The 17,164-nt window shown below is 33.4% G+C and overlaps 1 protein-coding gene across 1 annotated transcript in view; it reads right to left on the bottom strand.

Moving 5' to 3' along the window:
* NCKAP1 (NCK associated protein 1) overlaps positions 1-17,164 on the bottom strand; it is an 88,843-nt gene that overhangs the window by 6,801 nt on the left and 64,878 nt on the right. The window contains exons 18-26 of the mRNA XM_079782616.1: positions 16,100-16,219; positions 15,332-15,471; positions 14,392-14,523; positions 11,656-11,874; positions 11,333-11,463; positions 10,966-11,063; positions 5,411-5,504; positions 1,608-1,690; positions 1,085-1,165 (exon numbers count right to left, since the gene is read on the bottom strand). Coding sequence (XP_079638742.1) covers positions 1,085-1,165; positions 1,608-1,690; positions 5,411-5,504; positions 10,966-11,063; positions 11,333-11,463; positions 11,656-11,874; positions 14,392-14,523; positions 15,332-15,471; positions 16,100-16,219 — 1,098 coding nt within the window. The remainder of the gene's footprint in view (positions 1-1,084; positions 1,166-1,607; positions 1,691-5,410; positions 5,505-10,965; positions 11,064-11,332; positions 11,464-11,655; positions 11,875-14,391; positions 14,524-15,331; positions 15,472-16,099; positions 16,220-17,164) is intronic.

The following is a 17,164-nucleotide window of genomic DNA, read 5'->3' as shown; positions in this document are numbered from 1 at the left end:
ATTCGTCTTTAATGTTTTCTTAACGTTTTTCTACAGTGTTTTCACTTAAAAAAATAATTTTGGCCCAGCAGTGTGGTTTAGTGGTTGAGCGTCGACCTATGAACTAAGGAAGTCATGGTTTGATTCCTGGTCTGGGCACATGCCTGAGTTGCAGGCTTGATCCCCAGTGTGGGGCATGCAGGAAGCCGATCAATGATTGTCTCTCATCATTGATATTTCTCTCTCTCTCCCTCTCCCTTCCTCTCTGAAATCAACAGAAAATGTATTTTAAAAAAACACAAGGCAGGTAGAGGTGAGAATGCACACAGATCTGGTTATCTCATAGGAAGTGCATGTAGAAGAGAGGGGTAGAGTTAAGAATTGAGTGGGAGAAGGAAGGAACAAGCGCTAGATAAGCTTTAAATTTGAGAAAAGACTCAAGTGTCATACAAGAGTTTAGAGAACCTTTTTCAGTCAGTGTTTTTAAAAGATGTGAAACCGAAAACAACCATTCCAAGAAACATAAAAGCTTAAAAGGCACAGGTATGAGCTGACATGTTACTTACTAGATGTGTCATCCTAATAAATCAGCGGTTGGACTTCACCATCAATATATTTTCAAAACAAAAATTGTGAAATTCACTTAAGGCTACCAACCTCCTATCTTATATTTATTAAGAACAAGATATTTTAAAAATTAAAATTTATATAGCCTACAATTAATATTCTAAGATTGTTTTAACATCAGTTTAAAAAACTGACTGGATTTATCTCTATTTAAAACAAAACAACTCTTATTTTATTATCTCATCTTCCTCATTCAGCTCATGACCATGTATAAACAGCTATCAGTTTAAGGAAAAAAAGATCGATATTGACCCATTTTACATTGGTACAGATGATCAAGGAAGATTAACTTTCAAAATGCCTGCTTATTATTTTGGTGCTGAGCTTTCAAAGATGCATTTTCAAAGGCAAGCATGCTAACTAATCACTCTAAAATAGAAACTTTACTATAGTTTGAGGTTTATTAAATTTTATTTCATATGTAACTGAAATATATTTCATTTTAGAAACTGTAAAATCCAAATAAAAATTTTATTACCTTCATATCAGTTTCCCTTGGAATGTGGTCCTTGAAATCTTCAATTGAACTTACAAGAAAAGGAATGTGGTAGGACAAGACCTACACAGGACAACAACAAAGAACACAGCATTATTTTTAAATGGCGACCTCTAGATTTATGAAATATTACCATTCGATTACTTCTAGTTTTCATAGAAATTACTTTTCTTTATCTATTGTCATGTCATTTTCAGTACTAAGATACACAGAAATGAAATGTATGTATTCAATGCCAAACATTCACAGGCAAATGAAAAATGCTTTAATGAAAAGTTGAAAAAGTAGCTCAATATCCAGGCAAGTTATACCCCTTGAATTTCAATACCAAAACAAAAAAAGTTTAAGTATCTTTAATTTCTACATACTTTATTTTAGATGACTACGAGAACTGGAACTTTAATTATATCACTGCCAACCATAAATTTAAAGAGTAACTTTTAATTTCTGGGAAATTAAAAGGGATTATCTGAATATAGGATATGTACTTATAATGGTTTCTTACATCTCTAAGTGCTTCTTGTGCCAATGAGCGGAAGGATAAAATTACACCAATTATTGTCATCCTCTTCAAGACACTGTCAACAGCTAAATGTGAAGGAAGGGGAGAAGAGAAGAGCATGAATTAGATTCTTTCTTAACCTTGAAGAAAACTCTTAGTCATAAAATTCCCATGATAAAAGGCACAACTAATAGCATTTTACTATAACAATTAAAGAGGCAAATGTATTGAAAGCTGATATCAAAATTAATTATAGTTTACTGCAAATGGAATATATCCTTCAAAATGGTTTAGATGGGTCACCAGACTCTTGGGGGGAAAAAAAATCATATTTTGAAATCCTAACTCCCAAAGCTGATGGTATTAGGAGGTAGGACCTTTGGAAGGTGCTCAAGCCATGAGGATGGAGTCCAAATGAATTCAATTAATGCCTTTATAAGAAGCAACAGAATGATATCCCTAACCCCTTACATCATGTGAAAATTCAGTGAGAAATCTGCAACCCTGAAGAAGATCCTCACATGACCATGTTGGCACCATAATCTTGGACTTCCACAACTGTGATAAACAAATTTCTGTTGTTTGTAAACTACCCAGTCTGCAGTGTATTGGTTTAGAAGTTCAAATGAGTAAGACACATCCCACGGAACTCATATTAGAGCAATGGCTATGTGGGTCTTGGACCAGGCAAGTAAAAGGTAGTGGGAGACAGGACAGAAAAGAATGGCTGGATGTGAAGTTTATCCAAATAATGGTTTCTGAACACTATGCTAAGTAGTTTATACTATCCTTCAAGCAATGTGTGGATTATTCAGGGTTTTCAAAAATATAAACAATGATATGAAAAGAAGTATGTTTAAAAATATGACTCTGAATGTCAGAGACAGGTTAGAAAGTGAAGACTGAATGCATGTTTAGAAGCCATGACTGGCCCTGGCCAGTGAGGCTCAGTTGGTTGGAGCATCATCCTGTACACCAAAAGGTTACCAGTTCCATTCCCGGTCAGGGCATATGCCCAGGTTGCAGGCCAGATCCCCGGTTGGGGGGCAGTAGATCAATATTTTGCTCTCACATCGATGTTTCTCTCTCTCCCTCTGCCTTCCTCTCTCTCTAAAAATCAATTTTTTTTAAAAAAAAAGCCATGACTATAGTTCATGATAAAGCCTTAAACAAGAACCACAGGAGTAGATTTGGGATTTAAAAGGTGGAATCTGAAGTAGGAGTTAAAAGCTCAAACACCTATAGCAGGGAACATAAAATGATGAAGTAGACAAGGTGAAAGATAGAATAGTGAGTGGGAAAGACTGGAAAAAAATTTCTAAAGGCAATAACTGCAGATTAATTCCAGCCAATCACTGCCATGTGGAGAAATACTGCCCATTATTAAATTTGTTCAGGTCACATAGTTAGAAAGCCAAAACTGAAAATTACTTCCAGACTGCCTTTCAATTCAGAGCTACTTTTTAATAAATAATATTGCTTTTTCTTTTTAAGGATGTTTGTTGACTGTGAAAGTCAAACTATTCTAAAAGTACATCAACTTCTGGACACGGGGTAAAAGAAGCATGAAGGTAGAGGTCAGAGACAAAAGAGAGCAATCTGAAAAATAGTTCAACTGAAAAGGTAGCTTTCTCTATTTCCCTGAATAAGGAACCCTTAAGCAGATTTTTTTCAAATTCCAAAAAAATATTTAATAAATTATATTTAAAGATAAATTTGATATATATGGATATTAAAACAATTTATCGCCGAAACCGGTTTGGCTCAGTGGATAGAGCTTCGTCCTGCAGACTCAAGGGTCCCAGGTTCGATTCCGTTCAAGGGCATGTACCTTGGTTGCGGGCACATCCCCAGTAGGGGGTGTGCAAGAGGCAGCTGATCGATGTTTCTCTCTCATTGATGTTTCTAACTCTCTATCCCTCTCTCTTGCTCTCTGTAAAAAATCAATAAAATATATTTAAAAAATATAAAAAATAAAACAATTTATCTTTTGATTTTGGCCAATTACACAGGTCATGGAATCACCACTATTATAGACAAAAAATTCAAGGAAACACAGAATCTAGATAAAGGATGATGAATTTTATTTTGAAACCTATAAATTCTGGTTGGAATTTTAACAAATTCTATGTTGTTTCAATTCCACAAATAGGAGAGTTAAACTAACAATAAAGAGGCATTGAACAGTAGAGTAGCTTAGTTGTTGCTAACCAGATGCTCTTTATTAGCAGAATATTAACTAGGGTGAAGGCTAGTTGGGTGTTCAAATGAGTATTATAAAATAGGCAAACATGAAAAATACAAAAATGGTAAGTATAAACAAAAAAAGACTAGAAAATACAAGTACATAATAAAACAAGAGATCAAATAGATATTTAATAATTTCTTGCTAAAAATGTATTCACTCTCCTCTTCCTATAATGCTACCAAGTCAATTTTTTCTTTTATTTAATTTCATTTTTTAAGTACCATACAGTAAATCTGACTTTTTTTCCCCTTTTGGTATACAGCTCTAGGAAAAATAATTAACATGTGTATATTTGTGTTATCACCATCATCACCACTGTGATGAACAGTTTCCAACCTAAAATACCCCCTCATTGCTTTCTGTTTATAGTTTTGGCAACCACTGATCTATTCTACCAGGCAAACTGTAGTGTAATTTAATGCTAATTTATATGCTAAGTTTATATTTTTAAAAGCAAGATAAGATAGCTTAATAAAATTTGATATAGTTGTAAAACATTTAAAAGAAAAATGTCAAAGGCAAAGTAAGTAAAACACATGAATGGATTACTTTTTAAAATTTTCTTAAGGATTACTTTTTATTTGGGAAAATAAACTTTCTGGTTTTCTCAAATGCAAAGACTATTTTTTTGGAATTTCACTAATTTTCTAATGTTGGGAAGTCTTTTAAATGAATAAAAAGAAGCATGACTTTAAAGTAATTTATAATTATAACTTTAAGTTCAAGTATAAAAAGCAAGTGAAAATAAAATTAATTCAAGTTCATCTAAAGTAGTTATCGGGCTAAACATACTTTAAGATTCACTCTTATTTCACAATATACCTCCCACAAAAGACTCAATGTCAACTGTCAAAAAGACATTAATAAGGATTTTTTTTTAAGGTGTAGGCTCAGATTTTCATGCAATGAATACTAGTTAGCAATAAAAAGGAACAAATTACTGACTCACTTAACACAGATGGGTAAATCTCAAAAACATGCTAAAGTCAGACACAAAAAGAGTATGGCTTAGTTTATATAAAATTCTGGAATAGCATATTTAATCTGTAGTGATAGAAGTCAGGAAAGTCCTCTGTATTGGGGGCTGGGATGAACACTGACTATACAGGGACATGAGGAGACTCTGAGGTGGTGGGACTGTTCTACGTCTTGATTACAATAGTGACTACATGGATGTATGCATTTGTCACAATCCATCACACAGTTCACTGAAGCGTGTGCATCTTATTATATGTAAACTGTACCTCAATCAAATTGATTTTTAGAAAGTGACAGTCTCAAAAGTTAATTCTCCTTTAATCTAAATTAATATAGATTTACTGTATTCAATTTAATGGGTTCATGAACTGTTACTACTCAAAGTATTTGACACATGGTACTAAGAATACTGTAAAAAAATTGTGAAACAGATACAAAGATCCTTTGACTGAAAAATTTTCCAGTTCTCTTCATAATCTAAAGAGTACTTATTCATAATTTATTACTATATTTATGTTTACAAATTTTAAGCAAAAGCTAAATACTTTGGTCTTCTTAATGCTTCTAAAAAGTTACCCACATGATAATCTTTTAAAGAGTGCAGCCATCTGGTCTGGTTTGTCAAAGCTGGTCCTCATTTGTGTTAGCACATCAACATTCTCCACCACAAGTTTCTAAAAAAAAAGAAAGATCCCAGGTCACGCATAGATCTCCTTGTGTTAATGAGATAAGAGCATGCTTGGATATTACAATCTGGCATGTGGGAAATACAATTCAGGAAATCCAGATGCTCTATACTAAATATTTTTGTTGTTGTTTTAATAAAGGAATCTTAAAATTATTTACATAAGCTTAATGTTTTCTTGAGTTTGCAAATTCAGGAAGAGGAGTTCAGGAAAAAAGCTATAAAGATAAGTAGCAGGATAAAGGATTATCTTATCCTTAGACACAGAACAGCATCAATAATAAAAAGCAGACACGTAAGTGGATATAGAGAGCAATAAATTCCACCAAAACAACAACTGACCAAAGATAGCCTAGAGTTCATTGCTGGATATATACAATCAAAGGACAATAACTTGTTAGGGTATGGTACCACTTCAAGGAGATAATAATAAAACAATATTTTCCAACACAAATTATCAAATGGAAGTGTCAACTATGTACCTTCTCTTTCAAAGACCATCGAGAGAGAAAAGGAAAGAGAATAGAAAGAAAGAAGGGATATAAATAAGGGAAGAGAGTGAAGGATAACTATTCCAGAAAAATCTCATTAAAGAATGTTTTGCTTAAAAGAAACACTGGAAAGTAATTTGGTTTAAAAATTACAACTAAGACAAATGTAATTAATTTGAAAAATAAGAGATACATGTATTTGGAAAGCTTAGATGTATGTATTTGAAATATGCAGGGATGGAGCCTGGATTTGGATATATGTAATTATAAATACATATATCCAGGCTTCATCCCTGCATATTCAATTCAGCAGGCCTAGCAAGCATACTGTTCAAGTGCCATAGCGGTTTTGTTACAAGCCAAGGGCTAATGACATCTGATTTAAGGGGAGCAAGAAAAACTATTCAGAAAATCTATAAAACTCATTTTTCCTATACTCATATGCATTTGGTTTAGGTTTCTTGATATTACTTCAGATTATTTCTCTTTATGCTCCCCACCAAATGTTCTGCTTCAGTCACATTTATGTGCTAAATTCAAGTTCTATAGTCCCTGATTAGAATGCCTGCTCTTTCAGGGGCCAATACCATACTTGTCTCATTCTAAAACTTGATTCAACCAATATATGTTCAAACTACATGCCCAATCCTGACACTGCTCATGCACCTTGAACATAGTATCACATCAGTGAATCAAAGACACCACTGAATTTTAAATTCACCATTACCTTATGTGCCACTAAGAAAAAAACCACTCTACCAATTAAACTTTAATGTTTTCTAATTATCTGACTATAAGACACACACAATTTCAGAAATATAGGATAATTGTGTTATAGAATTAATAAATTATAGTATATATTTAATAGTAAAAATACTGTTATCATTTTTAAGCTCCTGTACGAGGCAATTTACAAACAATCTCATTTACTTGGATCCAAATGCGGGAGAGGATATTCTAATTTTACAACAGAGGAAACTAAGGCTCAGAGAAGTTACATAACTTGCCCAAAGTGGCAAAGATTTTAAGTGGCAAAATTGGAATCTGAATATAGGTATGTTTGATTTAAAAATCCATCCCTTTAAACACTAAAGAAATGGTTCCCAATCTTCAGTGTACATCAGAATGATCTAGAGAACTTTATTAACTAAAACAGATATTGCTGGGTCCCAGCACCACATGTTCTGATTCAGCAGGTGTGAAATAGAACCAAAAATGGTACATTTTTAACAAGTGCAAAGGTAATGCTGCTGATGATGATCTGGGGAAAATTATTTTAAAACCATTAACCTAAAGCATTTGTTAGCACATTACTCTTTTTAATTCTCTACATATTTAAAGCCATTGATTAATATCACTGGTGAATGAACTGAACACTGGAAGTAATACTAGGAATTACCAACTAAATGGTTTACAAAAGGAACTGAGACAAATCACGTGAAAGCAATCAAGAATACTAAAAAGAAAAAAAGGTTTCCTGTAAAAAAGAAAGTTAAGGGGGGTTGAGAGGTAATGGGGGAATAAGGACATATATGTAATACCTTAATCAATAAAGAAATTTTAAAAAAGTTAAAGTATTGACACAATTCATATTTCAATTTCCTACTTCATTTGAAAAAAAAAAAATCTACTAGGGCTCCATGAAGAACTAAAAGAACTCATCTGTAAAATGCCAAAAACAATTCTTTTGGCAAGGGTGGAAGAATAAATTGACTCGACGGGCACAACTCCAAATGAAACACCCCAAGAATTTTAGTAGAAAGAAGACTGGTTGTTTTCTTCTCCAGAAAGTAATAAACATGTTTTACCACAAGTACACATGCATAGTGTTGACTATGTCTGACACATGATTTATTCACAACCATTAAATATAAAGCTCTCCTTTTTTATTGGCACACAACTTCACTGTTTGAAACAAAAAGGTCCTCAGCTGCAACAATTAAAGCCATCCATAAGATGAAGAAGACGTAGGCACGTAATATTTAGTTTATGTCAATTTAGAAAATAAAAGCTAAGAAATTATAGAATGATCTTTAAAAATTTTCATTCCCTCAAAAACATTTTATGCACTAATTTCAAACAGATTAAAATGCTATTAGAGGTATCATCATACTCTAATGTAAGTATGGGCTACAATGGCGTCTGAGAGATATTTGATAATATTAAGAAAAAATTTAAATGTTCATATCCTTTGAGCTACTTTCAAAAATGTTCCTACAGAAATGCTCAAATAAGTATGTCAAGTAGTTTGGAAGTGCTGGTTAAATATAGAGAATTCTCTCTCTCTCTCAATCTCTCCAGCAATTTTGCCAGGAGACAACCCAGAACTGAAAGGCCCATAGCATGTCAGCCTGGTGGATGGCCCTGCTCGTATATGCTGATGCTGCGGGAGTGGCACAAGTAGGGGAGGGTGGGTGGGCAGGTATGCATTCACAACAAAAGTTTTTAAACATGTGAGCTGTGATTTTGTCAAAGGTAGTCACTGCCTCTTTTTTTTTTTTTTTTAATGTATTTTATTGATTTTTTTACAGAGAGGAAGGGAGAGGGAGGGAGAGTTAGAAACATCGATGAGAGAGAAACATCAATCAGTTGCCTCCTGCACACCCTCTACTGGGGATGTGCCCGCAACCAAGGTATATGCCCTTGATCAGAATCGAACCTAGGTCCTTTCAGTCTGCAGGCCAATGCTCTATCCATTGAGCCAAACCGGTTAGGGGAGTCTCTGCCTCTTGATGTAAGAATAAGGACCAATCAAAAATTACTATTTAGCCCTGGCCAGGTAACTCGAGAGCGCATTAACCATACACCAAGTTTGCGGGTTCAATCCCAGTCAGGGCACATACAAGAATCAACCAATGAAAGCACAAATATTGTTGTTGTTGTTGTTTTTTCTCTCTCTCAAATTAGTAAATAAAAAATAATTTTAGTTACTATTTAGATATCGTGATTGACCAGGCCGATTCATTTTCAAAAAGACCAGATCATTCAGCTAGGAAAATGTAATATATGTTCCTGCATCAGATAAGGGTGGGTTAGATGACTGCTTAGGACCCTTTCGTTTCTAAGACAGTACAGCAGCACCGTACCAGTGTAAAGCTCTACAGCTAGATAAGACTATATAGGTTCAAACTTTAGTTTCACTACTTTAAGCATGTGAGCCTGGACAAGTTAATCCTTCTTGGTCTCACTTTTCTAATTTGTAAAACGGGGATAATTCCAGTTTCAATCATTTAAAGGAGTTAATAATATGTATGTTTAAAGTTTATAAAAGTCCTAGAACAAAGTAAAGAGTCAGAAAGATAGCTGTTTTTATTTATGCATCCAACAAATATTTAACAAGCATTTACAATGTGTTGAAAACTAATTTAGCACCAAGGTTTTAGGAGAATTAAATAGTTTTTACTCTAGTGAGACTGGCATTAGTAAATACATAAGGGAGGTCACAAGTAAGATACACATAAAATTGGATAAAGAGAATAAAAAGTGATGACTGCTATTTTTAAAAGTGTGGTCAAGGAAGGATATTCTGATATGATGACATTTGAAAAACACAGGAACGTTATGAGAAGGCAATCTAAGGCATTATCTCTGTGAAGAGTATCTGAGGTGACACAACAAGCAGGCCAAGTAGGCTGGAGGAGTAAAGAAGGTCAGGAAAAGGGAAAGGCCGGATCCTACAGAGGCCTCGAGGACAGTTAAGGACATTGATGCCTCTGAACTCTCACAGCTAGGAATACAGAAAGATCCAAATAGGCTAATTTTTATTACTTCATCACAATACTCAAGCCACTACCTTTAATGGCAAAGAAGCACTAAAAATGCTAACAATTCTGGAAGTACCTATTTATTCAGTTGAAATAGAAAATAATAGGCAAAAGTAAAATTACTGGGCCACAATTCTTCCATTATCTCATACTAAAAGGAACATAGAAAGTAAACTGAAAATTAGAAATTTGTTACCAGAGAACAACATTGAAAAGAGATAATGTATTTACAAGGGAATGAGTCTAATAAATGAGAAATATTGCTTGTAAAAAAATGAAACTAGCCTTGCAATATTTGTATGTTTAAAACCATAGTAAGTATAAAGTCTGTGTATTTAAAACCCACATTATAAAGTATCTAAAAGCTGACTTCTATATAAGAATTGTAAAACATTCTTTTAAAAAATAACAATGAGAATAATGACATGATGAATACCAAAATATTTATTCAGTACTTATTGTGTGTCAGGCAGCATGCTAAGTATTCAAGCAATTGACATGTATTAATTAGCTCATATAATTAGCTCATATAATTGTAAGTTTAAACTTTGCCCAAAGTCAAAGCGCACGACTGACTGACAGGATTGAATTTCAGGATAGCCAGACTTGAAAGCTTGAGTCTTTAACTACTGGGAAATATTGCCTCTTTTTTAGTCACACTGACTCTTGCCGTCTATTTTATTCGCTCAGCAAAATAGTTATCAACCTTGCAGGAACTGACTTATCCTATATGTTTGCTCAATTTTCAGTAAATCAGATTACTATTTGTAAAACAGAACAAAACAAAGATGCTATTAAAAGACCATGCTAGGCCCCACTGGCGTGGCTCAATGGTTGAGTATTGACCTATGAACCAAGAGGTCACGGTTCAATTCCCAGTCAGGGCATATGCCCAGGTTTCGGGCTCGATCCCCAGTGTGGGGCGTGTAGGAGGCAACCAATCAATGATTCTTTCTCCTCACTGATGTTTCTATCTCTCTCTCTCCCTTCCTCTCTGAAATCAATAAAAATATATTTTTAAAAAGTACTTCAAGACCTTAAAAAAAATGACCATGCTAATGCTATAATTTCATTTACATACGAGAACTTTCATGTCAGGTTAAAGAAATTAACATTCTAGGCTTGCTGCTCATTTTCTCGAAATGTTTTTTAGGAATTTGTGTTTATAAGCTAAAATTAATAAAGACTATATTACCTTAAGTTCAGCAACTTGTGATGAAATATGCCACATGAGGCTTTCACTTAGGAACTTCATACCATATGGGCCTAGCAGTTCTGATAATGACCTCATTTCTGAAAGAAAATGCAATTACTTTTATACTTTGACAAAGCAAATACTTTAAGAAAATAAACATTAACATATTGAGACATTACATTATAGAAGCAAATTACACCTGAGAAGTCTCTAGAGTAAAAAAAAACAAAAACACATGTGCAAAAGTAAGTCTGAAATATAATGTATGGCTGTGTATATAACTGAATGAAAATAGTCATAATAGAATCAAAAGCCAAAAAGAATCAAGGTTTCTTCATTCTCTAAAACATGTCATAGTATTATTCACCTGATATGTCAGAATATTCCTCTGCATTGAATGTTAATTCATTTTCTGTAGGTAAGTTCACAAATGCTTTCATTGCAGGGAAATAAGCTATATGACCATTGCTGACTTGTCTTAATAAAGTTTCCAAATACCTAAGGAGAAAAGTAAATTTATAACCAGGAGAAACTATTTAATTCAAAATGTATTATGGTATATATTCCTGAATATAATTTTAAGTTGGCTGATAATATGAATGAGCATTTATCCATAAAAAAATAACTTTCCCAAGTAGTTAATTATAAAGAAACATTGTATCAATCCAAATTTCCAAATGTGTTCCTTACCAATTTGTGTATAGACTTGTAATGGTTGGCTCTCCATGACTGTCTAAATGTTGTGTTTGCTGAAGAAGAACATTATTAAATACTCTTGTAATATCAATTTGCACATAGTTTTCTATCGACTGCAGTACAGTCATATATGCTCTTACACTTGTTAGAAGCTCTGATGGTTTTGCAATTTCTTGTGTGGCTTGATTATACATAGTCATTCCAACAATTGACCTGAGGTAAAGAAAAAAGAACAACAACAATAAGAAGAAAAGAGTTCTGACTTTTGCATTTACAAATATAGGCCATTCGACCTACTAATCTTTAATATCAAGTAAGCAATAAAATTTTAAATACAATTTGTTACAAAACCATGAAATTACTATCATCTTCCAAAGAAACAATCTAAAAAAACAATGACTATCTAAAAACTACAATGAAATGGTAATGAAATGATTTTAAAAATTCTAAAGACATCAGTAATAAAATGATTTAAGGATAAATCCTTTTGACATAATACATTATAGCAAGTACAGTGGACTATTTTTCATAGCTTGAATTCATTTGGCATTATGTGCCACTAGTTTTTTTAAGTTTTATACATATCACCAGTAGCTGTAATATTTAACAACCCTACTATGCAGTTATTACTACTACCATTTCACAGATTTAAAAAAAAAAACACACACACACAAAAACTAAGGCTCAGAACTGACCAAGGTCACTCTGTTTGAAATTGGTGGGTGTAGGGTTTGGCACCATTTCTGCCTAACTTAGTGCTGCCTCTCAACAAAATGCGCTACAGTCAAAACAAGGCAATAAACAGAAAATTTCATTGTTCTTTAATTACTTGTAGCACATAAACACAGTTCAATTTAGTTTATATCCCAAGACACTGCATAAATCTAAAAAGGAACACAAATTTTGAAAATACTTTCCTACGTGATCTTTTCCTACATTGGCCACCCCTATTTCACCTTCATTAAAACTCACTAAGTACTAGATCTGTAAAGCTCTTAACCTGTATTTGTAAAGAAGAATCCTTATAAATAGACAAACCTCATTGCTATTAACAGTCCAAGGAGATTAACTCAAGAAAAAAATGCTATCCTTGCAATATGGCCCCTAAGTCCTAAGATTGTGCTCAATTGAAGTGTCCAACTAAAATCATCAACTAATACAAGCTATATGTGGTGGCATAAAAATCCTTTCCTAGGTCAACAAGTTTACAGCCTTGGTTTGATCTTGACCACTAAGGAGATAGATGTTTGGTAAAGAGTATCTACTTCTCTGTGGATTAATAGACCAGATTACATATTTACAGAAGGAAAATATGGGAGCTGTAAACTGAATCCTACCTTTCACCCACCACTCTACCCACCTTGGTAGTTAAGAATAATAAATACCAAAGGGCATAATTTCCCTTTGTCTTAAATACTAGAGCATTCTGAGTTTTACCATCAGGATGCCTGCATTACTAAAGGATAGCAAAAGACAGTCTTTGTTCCAGACCAGACTCTTCTCTAGTCAACTGATGACTTAACATTCAATTTAGTGCCCACGTATATATTCTCCTATTTGATTTTATAATCATAGAATTCTCACCAACTATAGCTCTAAGCTTTATGTTTCATTACTACTCATAGTACTTAATACAATGTTGTACAAAGACTACTTGTTAATTACTACAAAATTTTGAAAAATCTTTGGCAAAATTTTGTTTTATAAATTGCTTTAAGGCCTTCAAGACAAACTTGTCCAATCAATCAATATTTTAATAAATTGGTAACTTTACAAAAAGGATTAAGAAACATTATAAAGTTGAAAGGTTTCGGGCTTATCACATGCATTATCATTTCAAGAAACATTATATATAACCTATAAAACTATAATTAGAACTAAGTGCCTCAAGAGTTTAGATCTATTGGCATAACAGCACACATTTGAAGCCAGAATAGACTTGAATTCATCTAGTCCTGAGGTTTTTGAACATTTAAATTTGACCCCTTGTAAGGTATGTATCCAGCATCACAGCTCAGTACACATGTGTGTGTATATACATAACCGAAAAGTGTCATGACACAGAATTTATACTTACTACATTCAATGCACTAATTTTTTTCTACTTCTTTCTTTCCTTTCCTTCCTTCTTCTTCTTTCTTTAAATATTTATTACAGCCCTAACCAGTTTGGCTCAGTGGATAGAGGGTTGGCCTGCGGACTCAAGGGTCCCAGGTTTGATTCCAGTCAAGGGCATGTACCTTGGTTGCGGGCACATACCCAGTGGGGAGTGTGCAGGAGGCAGCTGATCGATGTTTCTCTCTCATCGATGTTTCTAACTCTTTATCCCTCTCCCTTCCTCTCTGTAAAAAATCAATAAAATATCTTTAAAAATATATATTTATTACAACCTTCTAATCTGATTTCATGACCCCACGGGATTGCCACTTGACAGTTGAAATACACTGATTAGCTCCAGTTTTCTCATTTTGCTTATAAGGAAACTAAGGCTCACTGAAATTAAATGGCTTGTCCAATGTTACAACTGGTTAATAACAGCAAGTATGGGACAAGAATCTGAGTAATTTATGTAATTCCCAGTTCAGTATTTTCATACTTCCCAAATCATTATTCTACTAATTCTACTAATGCTTTTCCTCATAAAAGGAAATACTGTGTGGGTATGAAGAATAAATATAACAAACTCATTAAATGAACAAACAAGCAAAAATAGTTAATGTTCTTTCTTACTTAGTAAAGCGGATTTCCAGGTGAGAAGTCAAATATTCTCGTGGGGTAAAGGTATGTTCCCAAACCACCATGTTTGGTACATAATTTATAGAGAAACACAACTCAGAAAGTGCAGTGTGCAATTTATCAAGGCTGAAAAATATTAATAAACAGTAAACAAAATGTTCAACATTTTATCATAACAATACAAAATTAATTTTATACACATATGAGATCTTATTTGGGGATAATAATTATAGAATTCAATTTCTCTCTTAAATAAAGTTCAAAATCTTTTAACACATGAGAGCAATTTTCTAAAGATAAGCAACATTCGTTTCTATCTTCAGATGATAATGACTTAATACACAAAAAAGAGCTTATTCCACATTCATAAAGATAATCATTTCCAATTCCTATTGTACTTTCTGTTGTGGAGGAAGAAAGTTGTCTACAAAATGACAAATAGCTTGCTCAATGTAGGTAGCAAGAAAGTAAGAAATTTACTTTAAGCAAAAAAATATTCACCCATTATTGCCCACCTATGCCTCCTCTCCATGTAAGCAAACAGCCCTAAAATGCTACCTATTCTGATATATCCATTTAAAATAATGGTATCAGCCATACACACCATATGCCAAAATAAAGTCTCAAGTATCTTATTTTAAATACAATGAAAATAAAAGTGCACCCCTAAATTATTAGACAGATTCCTGGTCTTTAGTATTCTGTATATAAAGACAAGACAATTATCATCTATTTTCTTCAAAACTCCAAAATCTGCATTTTTAGATGAAATAAGCACTTAATGGTTAAACAAGTTCACAAAGGTGAAAAAAATTAATGACTGGGAAATGGAGAATTTACAATTACTAGCATTTCATCAATACTAATGCCATACAAAAGTAAACTGAAAAAATAAACTGTAGCAAAAATATATTAATAAAAGTGGATGGCTTACTTGGTCACTACCAGCCTGTTTTTCCTCATGCTCTCAACTCCAGGTTTTTCCCTTTCAGGTTCCCCTTTTTTACCAGTTTGTTTTTTTGACTTCTTATTCACTGCCTGACTAATGGTTTTGGCACAATGCTTGGGCAGCAACTAAATTTAAAAAGAATAAAATGTTACATTACACCAATTACTTTGAAAACACATTAATAATTCAAATAAACCTTAACTGAATCCAGTATATGTAAGAAATATCATGCTAGCACTAAGAACAGATATAAATAAAAGGTAGAATTTACCTAGCTCAGGGAGTCTAAGCTTAGTGGAAAACAGAAATAGGTAAATATTGTGTGAAGACAGACTTCATAGAGGAAGTTATAACAAGACTGCAGTTTAAAGGATAAATGAAACATTTTACTGGAAGGAAAATGGCCTACAAAGAACAAAGCTATGTTAGGGCATAATGTGTTCAGAATCTAGTGAGAATTACTAGGTGATGAAGCCTAAATGCACACAGGACAGAGAAGTTTGAACTATCAAGAAGGGACTTAAATGCCAACCTAGAGGTTGGACTTTACAGTGTAAGTAATCCTAAAGACAGTGGCAATATTTTAAAACCTATCTAATAATGGAGCTTCATAAGAGGTAATGAGATTTAGTAAAAATCTGAGAATAAGAAAATAAAAATATATTAATAAACAGTAAACAAAATGTTCAACAGATCATTTTCTTGCTTTCATATACAAATTTCCTATCTGTAAGAAAACATTTAAATTATTACCTGGTCACTAAGAGTACACTGTTCTGTGCAAATATCAGTGATAAGATTTCGAGCTTGTTTAGCCATTTCATCCAGAAACATGTTACATAAGGAAAGACTTCGATCTCCAATATGATGTCGCTGTTTAAGCAGAATAATAATAGTTACCAATAAGTAGTTTGAGATAAAGCACTTTTTAAATAAATACAGAAAATAAGATTAAAGTCTATTCTACATTAAGGAGTGGGGGTTAGAGATTATTACATACATTACTTTTGTTGTTTTTTTGTTTGTTTGTTTGTTTTAAATATATTTTATTGATTTTTTTACAGAGAGGAAGGGAGAGGGATAGTGAGTTAGAAACATCGATCAGAGAGAGAAACATCGATCAGCTGCTTCCTGCACACCTCTCACTGGGGATGTGCCCGCAACCCAGGTACATGCCCTTGACTGGAATCGAACCCGGGACCCTTCAGTCCGCAGGCTGATGCTCCATCCACTGAGCCAAACCGGTTAGGGTCATACATTACTTTTGTGCTGCTAGAATAAATGTAAGATAATATGAAAGAATGTAAAATACTTAGACATGCAAAATAACTGTTCCTAAATCTATCATGATACCTTAAAATGTATTTTATTTAAAATGCCCTTTAAAACTTTAAAGAGGATGTACAAGCAAAATACAATTAAATACTGATTCAACTTACATAAGGAGAGATTTCAAATTATAAATAGTTACAGCCCTGTTTAAGCAAATTCTGACTCCTGAAAGATAAACGGTATCTCTCACTATTACTTCTTCCTGAAAAAAGAACACTGAACTAGCATTGCTTTACTAGACTAACTTATTTAAGATATAGGTCTGATATCACTACTCGCCTTCAATGGCTAAGAAATACTGAGACTGAAAAACAAAACCAATAGGATTTCTAAACATGTCACAAGTTTCTCTATGATCTGCCCTCTGCCTCTAGCTGTAGTGCTGAGAAGAGACTTTAGGTCAATGGCAGAAACACAGGGACCACTGAGCAGACTACAATAATAATCTAGGCAAAAGATGATGTGGGTTGGGCAGGGGGAGAAGAG

The sequence above is a fragment of the Cnephaeus nilssonii genome (assembly GCF_951640355.1).
Source record: "Cnephaeus nilssonii genome assembly, chromosome: 10".
In the NCBI taxonomy this organism is placed as follows: Eukaryota; Metazoa; Chordata; class Mammalia; order Chiroptera; family Vespertilionidae; genus Cnephaeus; species Cnephaeus nilssonii.
The sequence above is the reverse complement of the archived record's forward strand: the minus strand, read 5'-3'. Positions and strand labels throughout refer to the sequence as shown.